General features: G+C 38.2%; 1 protein-coding gene and 1 pseudogene across 1 annotated transcript; both read left to right on the forward strand.

Moving 5' to 3' along the window:
* Window positions 1-1,092: 1,092 nt before the first annotated feature.
* LOC126611156 (flap endonuclease GEN-like 1) lies at window positions 1,093-4,953 on the forward strand (annotated as a pseudogene).
* A 1,619-nt stretch (window positions 4,954-6,572) lies between these two features.
* Window positions 6,573-9,142, forward strand: LOC126611243 (two-component response regulator ORR26-like). Its single transcript, XM_050279483.1, has 5 exons — window positions 6,573-6,714; window positions 6,833-6,985; window positions 7,541-7,972; window positions 8,183-8,259; window positions 8,345-9,142. Exons 1-5 carry the CDS (start codon window positions 6,573-6,575, stop codon window positions 9,140-9,142), a joined length of 1,602 nt encoding a protein of 533 aa, XP_050135440.1.
* The last annotated feature ends 7,867 nt before the right edge of the window (window positions 9,143-17,009 follow it).

Here is a 17,009-nt window from a genome sequence, read left to right on the forward strand (position 1 = left end):
AGGTAACTATGTTGTAACTCATAGGGGTTGAGGTATGGGTAGATAGTGTGTTGAACTGATTGCACCAGGTAGCAGTGGTACTTAGATGGTCTTGCTTGGTATATATGCGATGGGGGACCTTACGTACTTCAGGGGTGATCATATTTGGTATATCCGCGATGGGTGATCACCTCATGCACGATTAGACTATGCTTATGGTCCTGCTTGGTATATCCGCGATGGGTGATCACCTCCTGCACAATTAGACTATGCTTATGGTCCTGCTTGGTATATCCGCGATGAGTGATCACTACCTAGAGCTACAAAATACAGTCCTGCTTGGTATATCTGTGATAAGGGACTATTAGGGGTGATCATGCTTGGTATATTCGCGATGGGTGATCACTGCCTATGTTATTAGCTTATGCATATGGTTCTGCTTGGTATATTCGTGATGAGGGACCATATGTATTAATGGTTATCATGCTTGGTATATCTGCGATTGGTGATCACTGCTTGCACGAAGAGATTATGTCTATGATTCTGCTTGGTATATCTGCAATGAGGGACCATACGCATTTTAGAGGTGATGATGATTAGTTGTACTTGGTACATTTCGATAGGCGATCGTAATTTAGTTTAGATTTCGTTGAGTAGTCCATAATCGTATCCTGGTTTGGATTCCGTTAAGTGGTCCGGAATCCCTACTCTTGCTCATTTCCATAAGTTAGACTAGAACCCTGGATTTGAGTGAATAGGAATTACCCATAATAGACCTTGTGAATATAAATTAGAATTATCAAGTTACTACTTGGAATCCAGGCAGGGAATTATGTAGAATTCCATTATTAAATTTTGTGCACTGATGTGTGATCTGGTTGACTGATTAACATAATTAAATGTTAATATCGTGCCTCCTTGATTCATGGAATGGGAAAATGCATCTGCAAAACAATCAACACCTTTGATCAGAGACCCAAGCCTCACGCGCCCACGACGTGGGGGGGTGGTGGTTAGGTCAACGGATATCCGATGCCTATGTTAGTTTCTCTGAGAGAGTAAAGTGTTTAGGGCTTTTTCAGGGTTGCAAAAGCTTTGAAAATTTGGTAGAATATGGGGTATTTATATGGATAGGGCCGGCCATAGTGTTTAATGGAGAGATATTCTCTAAATATTCCCTAGATATTAAATAGGAAATATTATCTTGAGATAATGGTGTAATTATCCCTAATTTATTTAAATTAGGATTACTTACTTGATTGGAGTCAATCTTCAAATAAGAATGTATTAAAGATAGGATTTGGGTAATTAATCCTTATCTTTAATTCCTTACCAAGGGCAGGTGAGTTGTGGACAATCATATTCAGCTGCTGAGACCTGCAGGGGTGTGAGCTGCGCGTGGGAGCACCTGAGAAGCCTACTCATTTATTAAGGACAATCTTGTCTTTTTTGAATAAAAGTCTACGCGTCGCCTCTAGAATTTTTTAAATTATTTTAAGCTCCACAATACCCAGATTGGATGAGAGCCCATTAAAGACAAAATTTTCTCATTGTTCTTTTTATGGGCATCCCGGCAGCAAAAGAACTCATTTCAAGTCTTCACGTGAATTCTGTATCAACGCAGTTGGTGAGGGTTGCATGAAAAAGTCAAAGGGGTTCAAATGCAGTTGCTCTTCCTGTGATATGGTACGTTGATTTCCCATTCTGGTACTTAGGCATCACCATGAGTGTATCACCCTTTCTAGTATGTTATATCATATCAACACAGTGGGCCCATCATAAGTCGAATTCAGATAGTGTTTGTTACAATAGTTAGCAATGTTCTGTGTATTCCATCCTGTTGGATTTTTAGATCACCGGGCCCGCCCCACTCTAACGATATCGATACTATCCCCAACTTCATCACCTGCTCAATCCGTCAGGTATGAGGTTTTACTAAAATTGTAAGGAAAAGGAGCAGAAGAAGTGAGAGAACTGGCGATTGAAAGTTCTCAGCAAGATTGCACTGGAGCCAAATTTCCCCAATGATGAGATAATTGAAATGTATTTGCGCAACAACCATGGTTACTTCAATGGTATGTTTCGACATTCTTCCTATAACTGGCACAAATATGGAACAATTTCTTGTACATAGAATGGATCTAGTAGGGCTCAAGAAAACATTTGTTTTTCAGAAAGGAGTTTGTCTCGTGCATATGTTGTTTTGTGAATGTATCTTGCCATTTTCACTGTGCAATCATGATTTAAATTTTTTGCACAGAAAATGATGGTCCTAGAGTATCATGGGAAAGTCCAAAGACTGAGATGCTGGTTCAGTTCTTGACTTATCATCAGCGGTGGGAACCGTCTTATATTCGCCAGAGGATGCTGCCTATGCTTTCAACTATTTTTAGGGAAATGGCTAAAAATCCCGTGAAAAGTTTGTTATATGGGCAGTATGAGTTCAATTCCATAGATCGCTTAAAGATAAGATATGGGCACCAATTTTATGTGGTCAAGTAGAAAATAGCTGCACCTACATTGAGTTGTGTCAGTTACTTAATCCCTCCGGAGGACTCAGATAAGCAACAAGATGATGTTATGGAGGTTGATGAATCCCTTAGTCCGTTGGATGAGTCTGATGTTCCCACGAGAGAAATTAGTGGAGGGTGTTGCTTTTTGTTGACCGATGAAAATATGGACCTCGTCCATGCTGCTTTCCCGGTGGAAGTTGACAGATTTTTGCAGGAGAAGGTTTAATTTCTCTCCCCCTTTATTGTTTTTTTCTTCTTCTTATGTATGGTTTAGTTTTCCAACTCTCTTACCAGGCTTTTTTTAAGGGCACTAAATGATCATGGTGTCCTGTTATGAATTAAGCAAAATCTTACAAGCCTGTGTGCCTAAAACTTGCAGGAACTGAAACAATTGAAAAGAAGAAAAACGACTGGTGGAAAGCCAGAAACACCAGGATCAGAAGGTGTCTAGCTAAATATCACAAAAATTTTCCATTTTGCCAAAACACAATATGAGACAGAACTGGGAGAAGACTTAACCCAGAATACTGATAGTCAGATAGCTGTGTTGACTTTTGTGTATATATTCCTGTAATCTTGGGATTCTTGGTTTATTATGTTTTTATGTAAATTATTTCTTTCCTTAGTGATAGGATTGTAATATCTTATAAATCCCTCCTTGAGAGATGAATAGAGTCACATTCATTACAAAACAAATGCATTCTCTTCTTGGTATTAGAGTCTAGGTTATAAAAAATTAAAAATTAAAAAATTAAAAAAAAACGAATCAGTCTCGCAACTAGTTGTGTAGCGCTCGTCCAACCAGCGAGCGACGCCGTTGTTGCTGACCGAGAACCGAGAACCACCAGCTGTGCAGCCATTTGTGCAGCGCTCCGTCCAACCAGCGAGCGACACCGTCGTTGCTGGACCTGAGTCTACCACACTATTCTTTGCATCCACCTACCACAACCCACTGGGCCATCCGGTTTCCCCAGATCGAATAGCCCACAAACTTGCAGGTTATTGCTGCAACAGTCGCATCTACATTCTTGCCATCGTACCACCGTGCCACCCCGCACCTGAACCGTATCCGTCCTTGCAACTCACGCCATATGCCTATCGTGGTTGCTTCTTCAAAGTCCCAGACCCGATAGCCACCCACGCTCTGCTACAGATCTACACTCGCCAACTGTTGTTTTTTTTCATTTCTTCATTCACTGAACTTCTGCAATTTTGTTCTTTGCATTAAAGTTGTTTTGCTAAAGGGGTGTGATATCCACACACCCATTTTTACTTCTCCCACACCTTTTTGGTTTTCGACCGTCGGATTGGATGAATTGAAGAAGATCAATGGACATAAATTAACAAGGGGTGTGTGGACACCCCTTGCTAAAGTATGCAATTGTTCATCAGAAAAAAAAAGAAAAAAAAAAGAAAAGAAGAAAGAAAAACGGCAAAAAGGACAAAAAAGAAAAAAAGAAAACAATTGTTTTTTGGGTTTTTTGGCCCACACGGGCACAAAATCATTGATTTGGTTTTTTACCATTAATTGGTTGTTTGTGGTTAGTTGGGCTTCTTTCTTGTTGGCCCGTGTTAATTGAAGTTGCTTGGAAATGGCAGTTTGGAGTCATACTGCTCCATATCGATCCGACCGAATTGAACATGAGAATAAGACTACGCGTACAGCGTTTGCTGATGCGAATGTAGATCCTGAAAATATAGTTAAAGAAGTGTTTGCCTCTACTAATGCAGGTATGAATGGTAAGGCTTTAAAGGTTTTTGCTTCTGTTAGGAATAATACATGGATAATTGATTCTGGTGCTACTCAACATATGACTTGTGATTCTAGACAAGTACAAACCCTAAAACCATCCACCAAAACTGTCGTGAGTGTTGCCAACGGTAATCATGCCCCTATTGTTAGGGAAGGAACTCTCTCCCTTTTAGATACCATTAGTCTTGATATTGTGCACTTGTTGTTCCTTCTCTTGATTATAATTTATTATCTGTCGCTCAAATAACCGTCGCCCTACATTGTCTTGTGATTTTTTGGCCTTCCTTTTGTGTCTTTAAGGATATTTGGACTTGTAAGATAATTGTTTATGGTATTAGAAAGGGGAAGCTTTATTACTTGGAGCTAACACCGAGCAGTACCCAGATGTTGACTCAAGCTCTTACTGTGGGAGGACCTCAGGGGGAGCAGAACAAAGCTTCGGAGGTTTGGTTGTGGCATCGTAGACTTGGACATGCTTCTTTCGGTTATTTACGAAGGTTGTTTCCTAGCCTCTTTCTTAAGAATGATGTTACTAGCTTTAAATGTGGTGTTTGTGAATTGGCTAAAAGTCAACAAGCTGAAACTAGCAAAGAAAAGAGAAAACCGTCGAGTTCAAATCTCCCCAAGTCCGTGAGACGTCGTCTTTGTTTGACTAAGGCATTTTCAGATCTGAGGCCCTTGCTGCAGCTATTTAGGAATATTATTTAAAGATATACAGTTAAGTGAGTACTACCCCTCATGAGCTTGCAATGTGTATTTTTGTAATAATTTAGGGTTTAGGTTAACATAGGGTATAGGGTTTTTGCATCTTCATTAAGTGAGCGAAGCAAGATTTCTGGTTTCTTTTGAATTTTTTAAAGCTACCTCTTTTTGTTTTGCTGTAATACTACCTCAAGTATGATGGATTCATCATCGAACTACATTGATGTAAATTCCAAGTTCCAATCGACATCTAGTGAAATCAAATCTCAAACAACTTGTAGTTTGCTATGGAAGACATGTTGCAAGTAGCTCTTTTATTTGATGCGATATGTGGAACAAATAACATAGCTGGTTAAGGAACCACCTTTGGTTGGCAAGTCATGGTCATGAGTTTGGGACACATGTTAAGTTTTAACTAGACAATGTCTATCACTAAGCTTGTTGTGCTTCCTATTTTTCATCCTTTTCTCTAGATTATTGTGTGAGTTTCGATTTTCGGGTTTTCGTTAAAATATTGTGTGCACCGCCAATTTTCAGGTTTCCATTATATTATTGTGTGCGCCGTCAATATTTAGGTTTCCGTACCGACGTTAAGCTCATTGCATTACACCAAAATTGTTAATTATGCTGTTAATGCACGTTTATTTACTTCAAATAGATATTGAAATTGTTTTCATTCTTGGCTCTTCGTGCCTTTACTAACGCATACAAAATCGCGGCTACATGTTCGAGCTCATTGCATTCCGCCGAAATTTTTAATTGTGCTTCTAATGGCATATGTTTATTTACTTGAAAATTTCCAATTCTTGAGAAGCGCATATAGAATCACGATTGTACGTTGGAGCTAATTGCATTGCCCCGAAATTCTTAATTATGTGGCTAATGATATGTTTATTTCATTTACTTGAAATTTACATTGAAGTTGTTTCGGTTGATAACCACATGCGTTTACTAAAGCATACTGAATCTAAAGTATGTTGGTTTCATGCTACAATTCGTAAATTAATACCAGAAAAATCATGAATAAGATTAAATGATGAATTGGAAGGTAGTTCATCTCATTCTCCATTCTTCCCTCATTCCAAGTAAGTAAACATGCCATAAAAAGATTTGAAACGTACATGACATTCTGGTCAAAACAAATCCGTAATAGGAGGGTAACTGAATAAAACACACATATATGTAATTATTCAGTTACTCTTTACCGCCTTCTTCTTCTTCTTGTATAACCGGCAGTTGTTCCTAAGTATGATTATCATGCCAATTTTACTTTTGACTTCGTTATAGTAATTAATGATTATTGTTACAGTCTCTTTTTAAATTTGGACTCCCAAGCAACTTCAACTTGTTCAGAATATTTGAAAAACTATGGATGCTCAAATCTATACCCAACTTATCTGATTTGCTGAAGAAACAAAATGTTTATCTCCTCATAATTGTAATTAACAATACTTCTCATACATTTTCTGTAACAAATTGTTAGAACATACAACACTACTATTTTCAGGTAAGTTACAACACTCAGGCCCAAACTTGTACTGTATAAGAATTTCAAATATCTGCATAAATTACGGGTTATTTTTCTCGTAAAATCTTTTGTAAGATTATAGCAATCGTGCGAAGCCATGAATGATGAGAAGGCCGTCCCAGTCGAATCTATGAAGAATTGTAGTTCAGTACTTGAAGCTGTCACTGTTTTGGCTGTTGACGGTGATTCTGCATGTCTTACTTTACTATCAAGAATGCTTTGTAAGTTGGGGTATAAAGGTAACTAGCATAAAACAAAACAGTTCTCCTCTTTTTTTGGTTGAATTTGGTATGATTATGTTTAAATTATTTTTCTCCCTGATAGTTTCTAACATAATTTACTCTTAATTCCTATCAGTTTTGACAGCAAAAAGAGCCTGTGATGCATTATCCATTGCTCAGAAGAAGGAAAGTGAGCTTCATCTTGTTCTGACTGAGGTTCACCTGCCGGACATGGACAAATATGAGCTCCTAGAAAGAATGAGGGCAGTTTCCAAATTACCAGTTGTTAGTAAGTCCTCAATCTCAAAGGCACCATTGTTTTCTTTTGTTGGCAAGACGATATTTTACACTACTCTAATTTATAGAAAAGGAAATTCAAGCTTGGGTGTAAGGCTTCATACACACTAGCCCTAGCCAATTTTTGTAACCAATGTCTGCAACACTATTGTTATTACTTTTCATTTACTTATACCGTACAAATGTCATAAAGGAGCTGTTCATTCTCTTTATCATCATTTAATGATCAACTGTAAAAGATCTCATTGAATTTGGAGACTGTTCAGCCATCCATATTTGTTTATTCATCTTCGAATCTAATGAAATTTTTCTGTAGATGATATTTAGCGGTGTTAATTAAAGAGAATGAACGGTTTTGACTATAACGTTGATCCAATGAAATGATGTCACATTGTCATTAAAGAAGAAAATTACTTCTTACATGTAACAAGCCAGGTTTGTCAACATTCTATCCATAGAGTTAGGCCTCTCTGATAGCATATGTTGCTGGACTTTCCATTCTAATTTTTGAATTGTTTGTATTTTAACTTTCTTAATTTTTATGCAGTTATGTCTGATGATGATGATGAGAATGCCATGCTAGGTGGGCTGTTCAAAGGGGCAGTATATTACATTGTTAAACCACTCACAATGGACAGCCTAAAAAACCTATGGCAATTTGCATTCATCAGCAATAGAGATGCAGTCACCACCAACAACAATAGAGATGCAGTGATAGATCTCACTGCAGATGACAGCAGTGGTGAGTTCCAACAGGAGTACACATCAAATGAGGGTTTGGAGATTGAATCGATTATGAAGAAAGAGAAGCAGATCAGCAGTCGAAAATCACTGAAACGGAAAAATCCAGAAGGGATGAACAAAGATAAGGGAGGAGATAATTCTGATTCAACTTGTACCCAAAAGAAGCCAAAGATGGTTTGGACTAATGAGCTTCATAAGAAATTCGTGCAAGCTGTTACGTTGCTGGGAGTTGATAGTAAGAGTCTCTTCTTATTTTTTTTTATACAAGCAATCTAAACTGCGGGGATGGGGATTCGAGCTTGGGTTCACAGGGAAGAGCACATCCACTCTAGCCAATATGGTTGCACCCACGTATGCAGACTCTTGATATTATTTTTTGTGCTGAATTTTATTCTTGCTTTGGTGCCATTCAGAATTATGGTAGCTAATTTATTTCTTGACTTAGGTGCTCATCCAAAGAAAATACTTCAGCACATGAATGTCCCTGGCCTGTGGAAGGAAAATATTTCAAGCCATTTGCAGGTTTGTTTCCTCGCAAATTCATATAACAAGAAACATCAACAGATTCTTTGCTCTGTAATCCTTGATTAAGCATTATTTTCCGCAGAAGTATCGCCTCTCCTTGAAGCAGGAACAAGAAGAAATCATGATGAGGAAGGCCAGAGAAACTACAGAATCAAGTTTTCCTACATCGCCATTAAACTTTCCAGGAGGTTCTTCAAATCAGTTTCCGAAGCGATCACCCTTCACATCAACAGCATATCAACCACAAATCAGAAGCCATTGTCGGAACCCAAGTAGTAACATGACTAGACCTTCCCCTGGTTCTACTTTTGTATGTCTTCCTAGTACTCAATCAAGCAACGAGTCAACTTTTGCATCAAACCATTTTTCATCAAATTACAAAAATGGGCAACCAACCCTAAGCAATCACTTTGGAAAGGTTGCAAGCTATATGAACTTCGATTTCCCAATATTGCTGCATAATTATATACAACAAGAAGAGCATCAGCAGCAACTTATTCAACCACGGCTTTTGTTTTCACCACCATCGCAAATGCCTTCACCTCTGCCTCCGCCAGAAGAGCAACAAGGAAATAACATTTTTGGCAGTGAAAATCAACTTCAACCACAGGTTCTACTGGCACCGCCATCACTACCACCACCAGCACAGGAGCAAGGTAACCATGATGACATTTTTGGGCTTGGAAAGCAGTTTCAAACAAATGATGTGCTACTGTCACCACAAAGGAAATTGCCTTCACTGGCACCAACACCAGCAACACAGGAGCAGAAGGAAACTGATATGTTTGGGATTGAAAGAGGAGATATGGATGACTTATTCGACATTGCAAAAGGCACGACTCAGCAGTTCCATGATGTCAATTTCGATGATTTCTGGTGAGTTCTGGTGGTGATCAAGCATATATCTTGGGTTATGTTAATGCTAGTGTAAGTGTAATGTAAGCTTCATAAAAGGCTACTAATTATCCATACATACAACACATTAATACAGAAAATTATACTCAGTTGTAAGCTGTTTTCTCAATGACAAAAGTGACAGCATTATTGGACACTTAGGATTTCATATATTTAAGGTTGAGAATTGGGTGAAACTTAATTTCTTTTTTGTTTATAGATTCTAAGTTTATTGTTACAAGGACGTAGGCGACATTTCATGAATGCATATATATCATGAATGCATACATACTTTATAATTATTATTCAAGATCCTTCAAAGCTTGGTTTGTTTCTGTTGCAAGCCAAGCTCCTCCAATGTAAATTTGAGTCTATTTCGACTTGAAAACGAGTTGTATCGGGCCGATTTACAGCACTAATTAAGCACTGATTACGAACAGGAGGGTGATATATGTATCAAATGTTAATCTTTTTGTGCTCTGCTCTAACATTAAAAGATTTTTAATTTTAGTTTTGATGCATCAGTTGGCAAAACAGAGAAGAATTTTATGGGCTGTTTGGCTGTTTGGATATAAAATTTTGTTTTTGAAACTAAGTAGTACATTCATTATTTTTAAAATACAGAAATTGGATCTAAGAAGGTTATCCAACATTTTTTTTTATAAATAATTTTCAATTAACTATTTAGTCCTTTTTTTCTTTTTTCTATTTTTTTCCAAAAACTATTTAGTCCTTTCAATATTAACTTCTTTTTAGTTAATGCAGTGAGCGCATATGACACTTCGTGAAATGTGAATGTATGCACTTCCAGGCATATATTGATTTTTAAGTCAATCATGAAGGATCGTCAATATTTAAAAAAAAGAAGAAGGAAGATTAAGATTAGGCGAGTCGATCTAACACATAAGACTTGGTTATTGGTTTACCATAGTAGTCTTATTTTCTAAACCAGTACAATACAGTCAGAAAGGATCAAGACCCTAATAATTAGCCATCAACTATACAGTGGGTAGCGGTGGGTTCGGTTCCGTTTGGTTTGGTTTTGAAGAAGTTGCGGTTCCACCATAAAACCAATTGGCAATATAGGAAGTAGTCCAACCTCTTATAAGCCTTTGCAAGGTTTTTCCTCTCATCAATGTGGGATTCATTCTCAACACGTCCCCTTACGTGTGGCGAATATTCAAGCCTAACACGTGGACAATACAACGGGATAACGTGGAGCGTGTGTGGCCGTTTGACTTCACACGTGTGACAACCTGCTCTGATACCATGAAGAAGTTGAGACTCCACCATAAAACCAATTGGCAATATAGGGAGTAGCCCAACCTCTTATAAGCCTTTGCAAGGTTTTTTCTCCCATCAATGTGGGATTCATTCTCAACAGGTTTTTTGCCAAAACCGGAAACCGAAATGAAATTACTGTTCGGTTCGTTTTAGTTTGATTTTTTGTCAGTTTATGTTCGGTTCGGTTTGTATTTGGTTCGGTTTTTTTTTTTTTTTTTTTCCAATAGCAAAAAGAATTCTTAAGAAAACAAAATTCCAACCATTATGTAATACATATTCCAGAGGAGTATAAATAAATTCATAGTCCCATTTCAACATAATCGATAAAATAAGCATTCTAAATTTCCAATAGAATCAAAGACAATGAAAATAAACATTCAAAGTTCAATTACAATCAAGTCTTCCAAAGTCCAAAGCATGGTCTAAAATATCCATAATATCCCGATATTTCCATCGAAATTTCCGTGTTTTTAGACTACCGATATTTTTTTTACTACCGATATTTCCGATATCATCGATATTTTAGACCTTACTAAGTCACTCATGTATCTTACCATGCAATGTATAAAGTGTAAAATATTGTACTAATTCATTATATATAAATGATTATGGTGTGTTTAAATTTCTTTCATTAATTATTACATATTTTATACACTCACAATGTTTGCCAGCTCGCTATATAATCAACTTAAATCAGTTATATCTATCATGCAATGCATTTCTTTCCAATTTTTTTGTGATAAACTAATAGATAATTGACTAAATAAACATCTTGCAAAGTTTCAATAAAAATTTTCAAGTTTTTCTTACAATTTCCATGGTTTTTATTTAATTTTTATCGATATCGATAATATCCCGATATTTCCATCGAAATTTCCGTGTTTTTGGACTGCCGATATTTCCGATATCATCGATATTTAATACCTTGGTCCAAAGTTAAATAAACATCAAAGTTCAAATCTTCCAAAAGTCCAAACTTAAAATAAACATCAAAGTTCAAGTCTTCCACACCTAAAATAAACATTTCAAAGTCCAAACTTTAAATAAATATTCGACTTAAAATAAACATTACAACTAAGTGTCATAAACATAGGAATAAGCGTCATTGAATTAAGAACTTGTGTCATCTATTACCATTTAAGACACGAAATAAGTGTCATAAACATAGGAATAAACGTCATGATATACTAATCATGACATACGCACAGTGTCATGTATAGCTTTTAGAGACACCTAACAAGCGTCATTGAATTAAAAACGCGTGTCATCTATTTCAATTTGAGATGCAGAATATGTGTCATAAACAGAGGAATGAGCGTCATGGTATAGTAAACATGACATTTGTATAGCGTCATTTACCATAGCACTGCAGTGTCATTGAATATTACCAACGACACACAAAGCGTGTCATAAACGATTCAATACATGTCCTAAAATATGTATGATGACATATAAGAAGACTTACAAAATTCATCCAAGAAGCAAGATATTTACCTCAAATTAAACAGTATTGCTTCATAAATTTGTAATTCATCCACTACCAAAGGATTACAAAAGACAATATAATGTGTAGAGTTTCCTACTAAAATAAAACTATAAGTTCACTTAATTTAAAATTTCACAAACCAGCTAATCTAGTGTTTCATCTATTGGGATGAAGTCATCAACATACTCAGCCCACTCTATTCTTAACGCATCAATTTCATGTTGAGTGTATGTAGCTTTTTCTTTGAACTGCAACAAATCACAACCAAAGAGAACATGTTAGGACAAAAACTAATTTCAATCATTTAACTAATAAGGAGGTGGTCAATTAGCATCAACTAGCCCAGAAAGAACAAGGGTTCTCTAGTCGTATTTTTCGCTAATGTGTTTTTTTTTTTTCCCACTCGGTATAGAGCTAATAAAACGTCAAGCGGTCCAGCAAAAGATTTAAACTTTAAAGGCCTCATCTTGATGGTAAATAACACCAAGCTCAAACACAACATGGCTTAACAAAATCAGCTCTGAACCTATTTATTTATCACATTCAAACGTAAACAAAAGATAGACTAGCATTACAATTTTATTGAAGACAAAAAAAAAAATCAAGAATTAGAATCTGAATCCAGACAAGGAAAACAAAATCAAACTCATTGATGACTTGAATCAACTCAATACACGAATACCCAGGATGGTTTTGAAGAGCTAAAATCCAATTGGGCATCTTTTGGAAGATTCAAAAGTTCCAATTTCTATTGTAATTAACTTTAATTAAACACTACAAATCATGCTAACAACAATCCATCTCATCATCAATAGTGTGAACATTCAAGTAATTTAGTTTAGTTATGCCGATTTCCTTCATGGGTTGCCAATGATTTGAGTAAAAACCATGGTTAGCTGTAAATTAATTTGCCTGAACTATAAATTACCTACAAAGAACTAATACTAATAAGATAGTAGCGAATACACCCGCTTAAGTGCTCTTTGTAATAGTAGTACTAACCTTGGTAATAATTGAGCAGTTTGGATCATTAATGATTTCCTTCATGTATTTCATCACATAATATCCACATTCTACAGTTCCTTCTTGCAAAAGGCACTGCATATACAAATAAAAAAGAATAAAATGTAAGTTAGTCAGATTAATTTAAAGTCAAAACACAATGTTCCTTACCTTTACTACTTTCCAATTGATGTTTTTTCGACCCTTTCTTCCCTTTTGAGCTTTAAACATCTTCAGTGCTCTGCACATAGAGGATAAGAACACATGAATATATACAAATCTTGAAATGCATGAAATAAAGACAAACGCTATCCAAATACTTACAGTTCAACAATGTCCTTCATTCCAGGATCTATCTGTATCCAATTAAGCGAGTCCATATAATACACTAATTCCTCATAGGGGTCAATAATAGCCAACAACCAATGAAACCTACAAAACATAGATAATTGCATTCTTTAGTACACAATGGTCAACTACTGATCTGTTAGGAACAAAAAATTCAAAACACATAGTACTAATAACTCTTTGTTATACGGAGCAAAAATTAATTGTCCTTTTTTGCAGTTCTGTAATCTAAGAGCTAGTGCATTTGATCTTTGTTCCTTTCTGCCAGCCTTTTGAGAGATTCTGCCAGGATCTACAAATCCAAACAATCCATCAAGATTGTTCTTCTTCAACGTTGACCAAAGTTGCCTACAAAAAAATAGGGCAATTAGTATCTTATCATTACCCAATGTGGATTGCATGCAATAGATTGTATTGTATATAAATTTAAGATTATGTCAAACCTGATGTAAATTGAAATGCAAACAGTTGATATTTTAGCCATAGAACAAAATTGAATGATGTCATCTCCACCAATAAATGTTGTGTGCTCATTTCCAAATAGATCAGATTCCATGATGATAGGCACTGTAACATCCTTATGCATGTTTTGAGCTATGAGCATAAGTGAACGTAAAGCCAAAGGTTGTTTTTGGAATCTTTGTCTGAGGGGAGGATTCGTTCTCGACTTTGCATAGATAGATTAATATAGTGAAATGAGACATATTAGTACTGTCGATCTAGCAACGAGGGTAAGGACATGAATCTGGTACGTATCACGTTGTCACGTCGAAGGATTTGCTGGTTAACCAAGGCCGGGTACAGCTGTCGTAACACCGGTATTTCTCGGCCTAGCTTGCCCCCCAGGAGTTGTGCACCGGAGGCGCTTTGAGCCAACTCGTCCGCGTCGGTATTATGGATCCGGGAAATATGCTCGAAAGTAATACCGTCGAAGGATTCGGCCAAATAGTTGGCAACCATGTGGTAGGGTGCCAGGGTACAACTCATGCAGCGGAAAGACCCATTAAGTTGGTTAATCACAAGTTTAGAGTCGCCGAGGACGAGGGCACGGGTGGCCCGCAAGTCATGAAGGAGGCCAAGGCCAATGATAAGGGCTTCATATTTGGCCTGATTATTGGTGTAGTCGAAATCCAACTTAAGCGAAAAATACCAACGATCGTGATTAGGAGATTGAATGACAATCCCAACGCCGGCCGAGGATGAAGTACTGGAACCGTCAAAATACATCGTCCAATAGTTGTCGCGTGTTTCAACCATGCCGATTTCGACATCGGTGTCCCCAAAACCGTAGGGGGAAGGGTGTTGAGCAAGGAAGTCGGCCAATGCTTGGCCTTTGACAGCTTTCTGGGGCACGTATTGCAAGCTAAACTCGGACAACGCCATCGTCCACTTCCTAATTCTGCCTTTTACGATTGGCCGGGTAAGCATGTACCGGATAACGTCGGTCTGGACAATGACTTGTGTGACCCACGGAAGCATATAATGCCGGAGCTTAGAGGCGGTGAAGAACACGGCAAGACAGAGCTTCTCAACGACGAAATAATTAGTTTCTGGTTGATTAAGATTTCAACTGAGGTAAAAAATAGCCTGCTCTCGCCCGACATCGTTATCTTGGGCGAAGAGGTAGCCGATGGACTCTTCAGCCGCCGAGATATATAGTTTGAGAGGTTTACCACGCCGAGGTGGAACAAGGACAGATGGTGTCGTGAGGGAGACTTTGATTTGTGTAAACGCTGCCTGATGCTCGTCAGTCCATGCAAATGTATCTGAGTCCTTAAGTTTCAAAAGCGTCGAGAACGCTTTCATTTTTCCTGCCGAGTTAGCTATAAATCGGCGGAGAAAATTTATCTGGCCGAGTAAGGACTGCAATTGTTTCTTTGTCGTCGGGGGTGGAACATTGATGATTGCACGTGCTTTATTCTCGTCCACTTCAATTCCACGGTGATGCACGAGGAAACCGAGAAAATTACCGGCCGACACACCGAATGCACATTTGGCAGGGTTCATCTTGAGATTGTGTTGATGTATACGAAGGAAAGCCTGTCGGAGATCATCCAAATGAGTCCGCTGTTGTTTGGACTTAATTACAATATCGTCAATATAGACTTCGACGATGGTTCCAATTAAATCATGAAATATAGTGTTCATTGCCCGTTGGTATGTGGCGCCGACGTTTTTGAGGCCGAATGGCATGACAACCCATTCGTAAGTGCCGAGTGCCCCCGGGCAGCGAAAAGCAGTTTTATGCACATCAGCTTCGGCAATGAAAATTTGGTTGTACCCGGCGTGTCCATCCATAAAGGACAAGATTGCATGATTCACCACGGCATCGATTAATAGATTCGAAATCGACATTGTATACGCATCTTTAGGAGTTGCCAGATTCAGATTTCTAAAATCGATGCAAATGCGCAATGCACCATTTTTCTTTAAAATAGGAACGATATTGGCCAACCATTCCACATATCGAGCTGTCCGAATGAACCCGGCTTTCAAAAGCTGAACTAGTTCGTCCTTGATACCGAGTTGAACTTCGGTTGAGAAGCGTCGAGGTGGTTGATGGAAAGGTTTACATCCAGGTTTAATACGTAACTCATGCTCGACGAGAGTACGATCCAAACCAGGCATTTCATGATAGCTCCAAGCAAAACAATCTTTAAACTCCTCCAACAGGGCACGAAGTTCGTTCTTCAGAGGTTGGGGAAGTAAAGCACTAATAAATAAAGGCCGTGGGTCATCGGCCGTCCCAACATTAACTTCTTCCAAGGGATCTTTGACTTGGGGCCGATTATCTTCGAGCTCGGCCGGGGCGGCTTGAATTTTGTCAAGAGATAAGACAGGACCATTATCTCCTTCGGCAAGGAACTCGACGAGGTTAATGCCCGAATTTGGTTGTTTCAATATAGTATATCAATGGGCCAGCAGTCGTTCCATAGTAGATGAAACCGCGGCCCTACGTTTTTCCCGATTGGTGTCAAACATCGGCTTCGGGGATGAAAGTAGCTAAATCGAGTCTCGCCAAATCCTGATGGACAATTTCGGTGCCAACCTCGATAGCTTTTTGAACAGAAATCCGAGTCGGTCGTCCCTCGTCATTGAAACCCTGTAAGGTGATATAGCCGACGTGGTCATCGTAATACCGTGCTTGGATCATGTTAGTTTCGAAGGGCTGACTATCGGCCGGGTGAACGATGATCGATTTGCCGTCCTAGAAAACTAGCACTTGATATAAGGATGAAGGAATACAGCTGGTTTGATGAATCCAGTCTCGACCGATCAGAGCATTATACTCGGTCTTGGAGTCGACGATAAAAAAGACGGTCATGTGATTTCGGCCGGTAATATTTACCGCTAAAGGAAGCACCCCTTTGGTTTGTGATTTATCTCCGATGAAACTGCTCATTGTGATCCCGGAAGGAATGAGTTTGTCATTGGAGCGACGTAACGCCTTCATGATGTTTACAGGCATGATATTGACCATCGCTCCGCAGTCGACAAAAACTTTGGAGACTGGATACCCTTCGATATGGGCCGTGACATACAATGGCTTTAAATGATGAAGGTTGGCCGATGATGAGCGAGGAAACAATTCGGCCAAAGCTGCTTTGATATTATCATCTTTTGTTGTAGACTCGACTTCAGCAATAGATACAAAATTAACATGGCCGGCTTCCTCGGTGACTACATCACCATCGAGGAAATTCGGTTGAGCTGTGCTTGATTGAAAATCAGT

Source organism: Malus sylvestris, chromosome 1 (assembly GCF_916048215.2).
Source record: "Malus sylvestris chromosome 1, drMalSylv7.2, whole genome shotgun sequence".
Taxonomy (NCBI): Eukaryota; Viridiplantae; Streptophyta; class Magnoliopsida; order Rosales; family Rosaceae; genus Malus; species Malus sylvestris.